This window comes from Talpa europaea, assembly GCF_964194135.1.
Source record: "Talpa europaea genome assembly, chromosome: 10".
NCBI lineage: Eukaryota > Metazoa > Chordata > Mammalia > Eulipotyphla > Talpidae > Talpa > Talpa europaea.
The window spans coordinates 73,986,013-73,996,320 of NC_140077.1; the positions used below are offsets into that span (position 1 = coordinate 73,986,013).

Consider the following 10,308-nt stretch of genomic DNA (forward strand, 5'->3'; position numbering starts at 1 on the left):
TGCTTGCGCCCCCGCTCCACATAGGAGACCTGGTCACCCTTCACCCACCTAGCTTGGTCCCTCCAGGGAATTTTTTATGGGTTGCCCCGCCGTCTGCCCCAGGTGATAAATCAGGGCAGAGCAGGATGCGAGACTCCTGCATGGAGGATATAAAAGGAGAAAGGCCCTGAGAGGCACAGGCTTCGCGGCTCCCAGAGCGAGAAGGGCTGGGGCAGCATGGACCCGTGGAGCAGAACGCCTCTCTGTGGGCTCCTGCTGGTGCTCTGCAGCTCCTGCACCTTCAGTCTTCCCGCAGACACCAGCGCCTTCAGAAGGTAAATTGGGGTGCAGGGGCTCCCTCCTTCCTTCCACCCCAGCTTTCAGATATGTGATGCCAGCCAGTCTTCATGACCAGCTGGGCTGGGAGTTGAGGTCCCATTCAGAGAAGTAAGGTGGCATGCCCATGGTCACAGGGCCCATCGTTGTACCAGTCTGGCCTGGAAGCCCTGCCTTTGCATCCCTGTCCAGAGCTTTTGATTCCTGACAGATCCCCGTTCTGTGGGGAACTAAAGGATGATTAAGAGCCACTTGCCCTCGGGGAGCTCACAAGCGGGGTATGAAGGATGTGGTCCATGAAGTCTACCAGTTGGAGGGTCTTGCTTTAGATTCTGCTCCACCAGCAGAACTACCTACCTCTGGAGCCATAGGTAACTTGACCTCTTCAGGTCTCATTTTTAAAACAGGGATAATAGCGGTACCTACTTCACGGTGATTTGAAGATTTAATGAGATGACGACTGTAAAGCCCAGCCTCAATGCAGGGGTGTTGTAAGACCCGAGCCGCTACTGACACTACAGGGTGGATAATCAGCAACATCAGAGCAAGGCAAAGGCAGCCCAGAGCAGGGAGGAGAAAGACGTAGCTGGTAGCCAAGTGTGCCCCCAGAGACAAGCCATTCATTAAGGCTGCAGAAGGGGGGAGGCTGGTGGGAGAGGGCCTTGGGAAAGCCTGCAAAATGCTTAGGATTTCGTAGGGCTTTTCCCATAGCTCATACTATCCTCTCCCAACCCAGCAGTCCCATTTTACAGATGAGGTCACTGAGGCTCTGGAGGTCACATGTAAGAGGCAGACGCTGCTCATGCACTGGGCCTCTTATTTCCAAAGCCTTTCCCCAGCTCTGAAGCCCCCGAGGGTAGCTGCTGGGTCGGGGCTGTGGGGTGAGAGCCTGGTGCTTATGCTGAGCAGAGCTCCCAGCCTAGGTCAAAGGCAGAGGGGAGTTAAAACAGTCTCTCTGTTCTCTCCAAAAAGAGAATAATTTTCATTCTTGGGGGCGGGGGGGGCCAGGTTTTGAAGCAGTCATTGGGTCTTGCCACCTGCTGTGAGTAGGGCATCACTGTGGGGATCTGAGCACAGGACCCCATTCTTGCGGGGATTCCGCAACCTTTACATACATGAGGTACATTCAGCAAGAGCCAGAGGTTCTCGGAGGTAAGTACCACCTGTAAAGCATTTTCACAAAGGAGTTAGTGGGGCTCGGCAAAGACCCGGAGCGGTTGGGTAAGTTGTGCAGGATCGCACAGGTACTCAGGGACTCCAATTTATCCCCACAACCTCTAAGCCTTCACTGCCAGATGGCACCAGCTCCATGAACCCCAGGCTGTGCAATGCTGACTATGAGCACCCTGGGGAAATGAAACAGGGGGCCCAGCAACAGTGAGGCCAGTGTTAAATGGGGTTCACGAGGCAAGCTTCCTGAAGGTGGGGTGCACGCTAGGCTTTGAAGGGTGAAAGAGCTGGGTTGGGGGAGAGGAGAAAGAAGAGCGTGCACAGGCTGCTCAGAGTGAATAGTGGATAATGCACCCTCTTTAAGGTCAAGCCTTCTCTGTCCCTCCATTTTCCCATCTGTAAAATGGGAATAGCATTACCTCCTTCAACTTGGCTGGGAATGAATGATCATAATTGGAAAGGTATTTTGTAAGCTAAAAACTGTGCTGTGGATGTGGCAAGTCATTTCCATTAAAACCGTGCACTAACAGGCATGAAAGCTGTGCACATGTTCATGGGCATAATGGGCACATGAATGCATGGGCGTGGGCAGGCAAGAATAGCACAAGTGCAGGATGAGGAGTTGAGGAGAAAGAGGGGTTCTCCACAAACTGGGCTGCAGCCTTGGGAACCCCTGGAGGCCTCTCCTCCAGACCCCTGTCAACAGTATTCACGTCGAAGCCTAGGGCACTTTGTGAGAAACAGCCCGGACACACCACTGTGGATCACTTCTGAGTCCCCTTATTCCCGTGAATCTTCGTGTCTTATCTATAAGGCGAAGACGATGACAGCTAGTTTGCAGAACGTTATGAGAGCTCCGTGGGGGGCGTGTACCGTGTTGGCACTCACTCCTGGCAGCTCAGCAGGCAGTGCATTTCCAGGACTCTTAATTCTGTTTCCCAGAGGTGGTAGAAGGGTGCCAGGACAGGAAGTGGAGGGGCTGGGACTTGGGCTCTGGAAGGCACACCACACCTTTCCTTGGAAAGGACACCCTCCCTGCCCATCCCAGCTCACCACTCTCCTCCGTGCCCCCCAGCCAAACTGGGCACTGTGCTTGGTGTCCTGCAGCCCAGGCCAGCAGCTGCTGCGGGCATCTGCTGCCACCTTCAGGGCCCACCTGGCACTGCCTCCTCCTGTCCGGCCTGAAGCGGTCTCTCCCAGCCTTCATCTCCTTGAAGGGGATGTCATTGCCTGTCTTGTCCCCTGTGGGAACTCCTTGAAGTTACAACAATCTTTATATTTCTAACACCCAGCTGAGTGCAGGTGCAGAATAGGTGTTCAACATGTGATCTGGAATGGAGGAAGGAATGAATGCAGCAACAGGGATCAAAATCACAGCACTAGGAAGCTAGTGAGTTGTTTAATACCAGCGGGGGATTCAAGGAGGCATGTACATTCTCCCTCGGAGGCTTTAGGGCACAGGGGTGGTTCCTGAGCACCAGGGCTAATTTAGGGGTCATGTATGAGTCATGTCAGGAACCCTGCTGCCATCATTTCGGGGAAATACAGTGCTCCTCTTTTTTCTTTTTTTTTTTTGCCTCCATGCTGGGCCAGGATCTTCCTTAAGAAAATGCCCTCAGTCCGGGAAAGCCTGAAGGAGCGAGGAGTGGACGTGGCCAGACTGGGCGCCGAATGGAACCAGTTTGCCAAGACACTCTCCTTGGGCAACAGCACCTCCCCTGTGGTCCTCACCAACTACCTAGACGTGAGTGCCTTGACTCAGAGCCTGGCTTGGGTTAGGTTTGGAGCTTAGGCTCAGGTTCTGACCTCAAGCCAGGTGCTCCTGGCAGGCAGGAGAGGGGTGTGGCCTCAATGGGGTTTCTGTGACCAGGCTTGGCTCAGCTTGGCAGCTTACTGCCTCGGCACTTCCTCAGGGGTCGGGGCACCTTCTTGCTTCAGGATCAGGATGTTTTGTTTTATTTTACCCTCTTGTCTCACTTTCTGGGAAGTCAGAAGATGGTGTTAATCCCTGCTGGAAAATGAAAGATGGGGACTACTCCCACTATGGGGAGAGGCCCCAAGATTCTGTGAGCTCCTCTAGCTGCCTCTGTCACCCCACAGACCCAGTACTATGGCGAGATCAGCATTGGCACCCCACCCCAGACCTTCAAAGTCATCTTTGACACAGGCTCTGCCAACCTCTGGGTCCCCTCCAGCAAGTGCAGCCCTCTCTACATGGCCTGTGGTGAGCCCCAAGCCCGCTGCCCGCACACCCAGCAGCCCTGCCCTATGCACAGCTAACCTCTTCCAGCCACCATCTGAGCTGCTTCCCTTCTGTCTCTGCTCTGCTGCCCAGAGCAGAGGGGGGGAGGTACCCCCTCTGCTGGGGCCAGGAGCAGGTACCCCCATTCCACTGACATGCCACCAAGATGATAAGCAAGCTCCAGGAGCCCCAGCCCACCTAGAGGGTCACCCCTCCCAAGACTGAGAAAGGACTAGAGTCTCAAAGCCATGCCAGGCCCTCGGGCTCTGCCCTCCTTAGTCAACAACCTCTTAGCGCGTGCTGATGATGAGATTGTTCTACCCAGCTCAGTGTTAGACATTACTTTAAAATACGTTGCTTGACACAAAATTCTCAGAGATACGGGAACCAAGAAACACAGTCCTTGATTGATGAAACACACCTTCCAAGTCTCTGACCTCTGGGCCACCCATTGCCCAGTGTCTAAGCCCTGAACCACATACACCTGCCTCTGAGACACCCCCCATGCTCCTCCCGCCCCCACTACCCCCCACCTGCGGCCTCGGCTCTCAGACAGATCCAAGCCTCTGTCCTCCTGCCAGAGATTCACAGCCCCTATGACTCCTCGGAATCCTCCACCTACATGGAGAACGGGACAGACTTCACCATCCGCTACGGATCCGGGCAGGTCAAGGGCTTCCTGAGCCAGGATGTGGTGACTGTAAGTGGGGCTGCCCCAGGTCATCTGACCCCCTGACAAGTGTCCCCAGACCTCCCTGCCTCTCTACTAGGGGAATCCGCCTTGGAGCAGAGGCCCTGTGGCCCTTTGTTGCTGGGGGTGCAAAGCAGCAGTAACTGGGCAGACAAACTTGAGTTCCGGGTGATTTACAGAGGTTTCTACATCTAACTCAATATGTGGGATTTGTCCAGAGGGCCCCCCCCCCCTCCACTTGCGTCACCTGCCTGACCGGTTCCACCTGGGCTCTCCACCGGATATTGACTGATTCCCACAGCCGTCAGGGGTCAACGTGCTGTTGACATTTTGGGCAGCACATGTTTTAGGGCAAAGATTTTAAGGTCACATTGAGGTTAGAGTCTGGGATCAGGGTCAGGCTGGGCTTGGATGTTTTGTTAGGCCCGTGTCTGCCCTTTCCCCATCTGGGCTTTCTTCAGCCCCGGCTCTGTCAGGCTGAGGGGCAGAGGCTCGCACGGAGCCGGAGCAGAGACCAGTGTGATCACTCGCCCCTTGTCTGTGAAATTGGAAAAAGGAGCAGGATGGGTGGGCCCGGCTGTGCTGCAGAATCCTCAGCCCATGATGGGGGACCAGGCTCCAGCAGCTTTCACCTGCCCATGTGAAAGCTGGACCTGTGGTGGGGGAGAGTAGGGGCGAAGGGGGCTCCTGGCACCCTTTTCCGTTACAGCTGGGCAGGACCACCTTTTCAGCCGCTGCCCCATCCAGTCACTGGGTAACCCCAGTTCTCTCTGGACCCCAAAGCCTAGATGCATATTAGGAAAAAAAGGATGTGTGTGGAGTTGATGAAATGGTCTTACCCCAAATTGCTGCAGTCTGGAACTGGACCCCCAGTGTGGAAGCCCAGACAAAACTCTGGCCAGTGACTTTGGCCTCCTGGGGTCCTTCCTCCCACAGGTGGGCGGGATCACGGTGACGCAGACGTTTGGCGAGGTCACGGAGCTGCCCCTCATACCCTTCATGCTCGCCAAGTTTGACGGGGTCCTGGGCATGGGCTTCCCTGCGCAGGCCGTCGGTGGGGTCACCCCGGTCTTTGACCACATCCTCTCCCAGGGGGTGTTAAAGGAGGATGTCTTCTCTGTCTACTACAGCAGGTGGGTCTGGGGCCTGCCAAGGTGGGGACTGGGGATGGAAGAACTGGGAGAGAAAGAGGGGAGTTGGGGGGAAGATTCTAATGTGTTCCTGACTAGATGGTATTCAATCCCTCTCTATAGTTGCGCTGCCCCCTACTTTAAATTTAAATTTAATTAAAATGAAATAAATAAGCTCTTAATTTTTTAGTCTCAGAAGCTGCATTTCAGTAATTTGGCCTTCACATGACTACTGGCCACTATGTGGAAGCTACTACTATCCTTCCACAGACCCCACCCTCATCACTATAGAAAGTTCTACTAGACAATGCTTTCTAGAACGAAAGGGGAATATGGGGTAGGGGTGCTGGGAAGAAAGGCATTGCCTCCACCTGGGTTCCTCCCTGTCAGGGGCTCCTCTCACATAGAGACAGCCAACTGCATTCATTCATTCATTCATTCACTCATTCAACAAGTTTTGGGCATTTATGTGCCAAGCATTGTGCAGGGCCTGGAGGTTCAGTACTGACAGTGTGCGAGACAGATGTCTGAAACCACGGAGCCTACAGCCTGGTGGGGAAGACAAACAGCACCACATGTGCAACTCCAGGGAGCCTAGGCTGAAGCCAGGAGGAACCTTGTGGCTCTAAGACAGCAGTTCAGTGGCTTTGGGGAGCCGTTGTCGGCTGCTGAGCAGGGTTGTGATCTGATCCAAGCCACTGGGCTTCAGAAGATGGCATGAGGTGGAGGCGAGGGCCTAAGGGTAAAGACCCAAGTCCAGTGGCCTCGAGGACACAGGAGTGGTTTGGAGTCCAGAGAAATCTCAGTGGTCAAATGGAGAGGAGTGTCTGGTTTGGTGAGAGAGGGAACTTTCAGGAAAGGTCACTATTGGGGCTCTGCAGCCTGGGGCCATGTGGGGAAGAGCTGTTTTAGAGGCTAGAAGGCCAGCAGTTCAGCCACAGGTGTGGGTGGCAGGAAGTGAAGGACAGGTGTAGGCTGCCTTGAGAAATTCAGCAGGGAAAGGAATGTCAGGTGCGTGCAGGCAGCCATGCGAGAGAACAGAGAAAAGAAAGGTGTTGTTAGATGCTAGTGAGTGGCTGAGTATGCTTGCAGGTAGAGGCAGAAGCCAATGGAAAGCCAGAAATGAAAATGTGGAAAAAAAGAGATCATTGAGGGCCCAGGAGCCTGGGGACCATGGAAGAGAGGAGGAGCCACCAAACAGGAAGAGGGGGGTAGTTGAGGAGATGGCCTGCCTCTTCCTTTTCCCTGGGATGAGCGGGAGGAAATGTCCAGAGATCAGGAAGTGTTGAGAGAGGGGCTGGGCAGAAATTGGACTGGCATATGCACATAGGTTCTGGGTTTGTAAAATGCAGTTTATTGCACTTGCACAAATAACAAATAACACATGTACATCTACTCAGCATGCTCACATGCCTATTATGAATGCTGGAAAATCACCTCTCTCTCTTTCTCTCTCTCTCTCTCTCTCTCACACACACACACACACACACACACTCTTTGGAGACCAGCCCTAAGGCTGACCCTGAGCTGTGGGAGGCAGTGTGCAGCACAGACAGGAGGAAAGTCAGGGGATCAGCTTTGGCTCCAGCCCCCTACTAGCCACCTGGGTGACTTCACCTCTTGGTGACTCCATAGCCTGAAAGGTAAAAAGGGTACACAGACCTACCCTGCCCAGAAACAGGCTGGCGAGGCACCCCTAAAACAAAGGCTTGCTTTCTGCTGTGTCTGTTTCTCTGCAGAAATTCCAAGTAAGGAGACAAGAGTCCCCACATGGCCTTGACCTTGCAGAGCACCTGGCCCAGAATCACAGGCCACCTGTCCAAGCCAGGCTCAGAGGGAGGCCCAAGTTCTCCACCCCTCCTTCCTGCTTGCCTCCTGCCCCCTCCCTGCCCTGCCCTGCCCACCCAACCCCACAGCTCCCCATAACCCCTCCCAGCACCTGCTCCACCCAGAGCGCAGACAGGGTGGGGCCAATTTGCATCTTGTTTGCATTCTGCTCTGGGTCCTTTCCAGGGGGTCTTACTGGGGTGCTATATTGGGTACAGCTGGACTATTCTGGAGATGCCTCTGGTTGGGTTTGGGGAGGGGCAAGAAAGATATGTTCTGGGGCCTCAGATGGAGCTCCCAGTCTTGCCATCCACCTGGTCCTCCTCTTACCCCATCCTGCCCCTGACCCAACATCCCTTGCGGCTGTGGCCACTGGGTCTTGGAGATTTCTGGTCTCCAAGACCCTCTAATGTTTCCCTTAGGAATTCCCACTTGCTGGGGGGAGAGATTGTGCTGGGAGGCAGCGACCCTCAGTATCACCAAGGGAATTTCCACTACGTGAGCGTGGGCAAGACTGGCTCCTGGCAGATCAAAATGAAAGGGTCAGGAACCTTCACCCTCCCCACACACAACATCACTGCGGACCCTGGGGGGTGGGCTGGGAGGGCAGGGCTGCCCTCCTGTACCCCCTGTGCTGCAGCCACTTAAGACACAGACAGCATTTGTTCTGGGCCTACTGTGTCCAGGGACAGGGAACACGGAGGCCTGAGGAGCAGTGGGAGGGGCCCCCTAAAAGGAGCCAGAGTGTCACTCAGCCACATGCTGGGGAGGGGGCTGCACTTTTCCTCCCAGCTCACGCTTGGCGGGTCCTACAGTTTGCCATGGCCACCTGCATGACCTCCCTCAACCGCCCTCACTCAGGAAAGCTCTGCAGCCCTGTGGTGCTCATGCGCCTTTGTCTGACTTGACCTCTCCCAGGGTGTCTGTGAGGTCGACCACCCTGCTCTGTGAGGAGGGCTGCGTGGCGGTGGTGGATACCGGCGCTTCCTACATCTCGGGTCCCACCAGCTCCCTGAGGCTGCTCATGGAGACCCTGGGGGCCAAGGAGTTGAGCACAGACGAAGTAAGAAGCTGGAGGGAGGAAAGGGGCCAGGGGAGGGGGGTAGACGTGTGGTCCAGGCCCTGAAATCATCCCCAGCATTGCCCTCCTCACCTCTCACACTCTTCACCCAAAGCATTTGGTCCCCTCCAGCAGAGGGCCTGGACCATGTCTCCCACACTCAGAGGCTCCCTTTCCCCTCCCCCCAGTATGTCGTGAACTGTAACCAGGTGCCCACACTCCCTGACATCTCCTTTCACCTCGGAGGCAGAGACTACACCCTCACCAGCGCGGACTATGTGTTACAGGTGAGTCTTGAGTCCACCCTGGGTGACAGGGAGGGAGGGTGGGCAGTGGCCCCCAAAAGGACAAGGCATCATGCACAGATGACATGCGATACCAGCACCCCCCTTGGCTGTGAGAGTCACCTGGGGGGTTTTGCAACAACCCACACTTATTAAATAAGACCCTCTGTGGGTAGCACCTGGCATCAGTGTCTTCCAAATGCCCAGGTGATTCCAACGTGCAGCCAAACTTGGGGATCATTGTGCTCGCCCCTTATCTCCATGCTCTCATCAAATGCTCCTAGGATTGCTATGCTTTTCTCCTTTTTATGCTTGACAGACTTAGAAAAGTCAAATAACGAGTCTAGGAGCAGCAGCTCCTGAAGGCAGCGCTGTGCCAGATGCCTTGTTTCCTTGGTGTCCAGTACAGTACCTATATCCAGGAGGGCTCGAACCAAAGGGCCAGGATGCTCTGGGGCCCAGAATGCCTGGGGCCCAGGTGATAGGGTGGATGCTGTGGCTGCTGGGGTCAGACAAGGTGAAGGGAGATGACTATGTGTGAGGAAAAATTCTTGCTTCCTGCCAGGACCCCTACAGTAACAGTGATCTATGCACCCTGGCCCTCCATGGCCTGGACGTCCCGCCACCCACTGGGCCTGTCTGGGTCCTGGGCGCCAGCTTCATCAGGAAGTTCTACACGGAGTTTGATCGACATAACAATCGTATTGGCTTTGCCTTAGCCCGCTGAGTCTGCTCAGCCCTTGCGCAGGGCCAGAGGACTCGGTGGGCCCATAGGGCCGTGTGTGTGCCCTCACGGAGTGGAGCTTCTCCCTAGCACTTGCCTTGTGCCCAGCACCAGTTCTTCCCTGCTTTGAGGACAAAGAGAATAAAGACTGTATGTTCACATGTCTATCAGGCCTGCCTTCACTCGGGTTTGAAACAGGGACCTGCTGTGTGTTCATGTACAGACAGGAACGTGACACTGAATGACATATTCCACGCTCACCGGCAGGCACAGGTTCCTGCGTGCAGGGGTAGTGACAGGGTTGGGGGTGGGGGAGTTGTTTACACAACCTTGGTGGGAAGTTTGCAAAGAGACAGCCCTGTACCCCCCCAAGCCCCTGAAGGGCCAGGCTAAGCCACAGTACGCCGTGGAAGCTCAGACTGCACTGTTGAACTGGGCAGCCCCTACCCATCCCACCTAGCCCTTTATACACGCACAGCCTAAGGCATCACCTCCTAAACATGACACCACCTGGGGTCCAATTGATATTCTGGGGAAACTGAGACTCAGAGAATGAAGGCATTTTCCCAAAATGGCTGGGTGAGTGAAAAATCAAGACTGGGACCCAGTTGTTCTGAGGTTCCACGGTCTTCCCACCTTTCCTCATAAAGGTTTACCTTCTCAGGTAGAGAGTTGCACACACCTGGTATGGGCCAAATGCACAAGCCCACAGATACCTGACATCTCCCACTCATTCTATCTGCTTTTTGGACAGTCTTTGGGGGATGTGTGCCTTGGGGGATCCACCCAAACTCACTGACACTATCCCTATTGATGCTAGCTGCCTGCTCCTCTGTTGACCAAAAAGGGTGAGGGTTCCCATGCC

General features: G+C 54.9%; 1 protein-coding gene across 1 annotated transcript; it reads left to right on the plus strand.

The window, feature by feature from the left end:
• Positions 1 to 216: 216 nt before the first annotated feature.
• Positions 217 to 9,446, plus strand: REN (renin; the record flags this gene model as incomplete). The annotated part of the gene is made up of 9 exons (XM_084246148.1): positions 217 to 314; positions 3,079 to 3,229; positions 3,586 to 3,709; positions 4,309 to 4,427; positions 5,355 to 5,551; positions 7,798 to 7,917; positions 8,294 to 8,438; positions 8,624 to 8,722; positions 9,285 to 9,446. 9 exons carry the CDS (start codon positions 217 to 219, stop codon positions 9,444 to 9,446), a joined length of 1,215 nt encoding a protein of 404 aa, XP_084102274.1.
• Between the last annotated feature and the right edge of the window lie 862 nt (positions 9,447 to 10,308).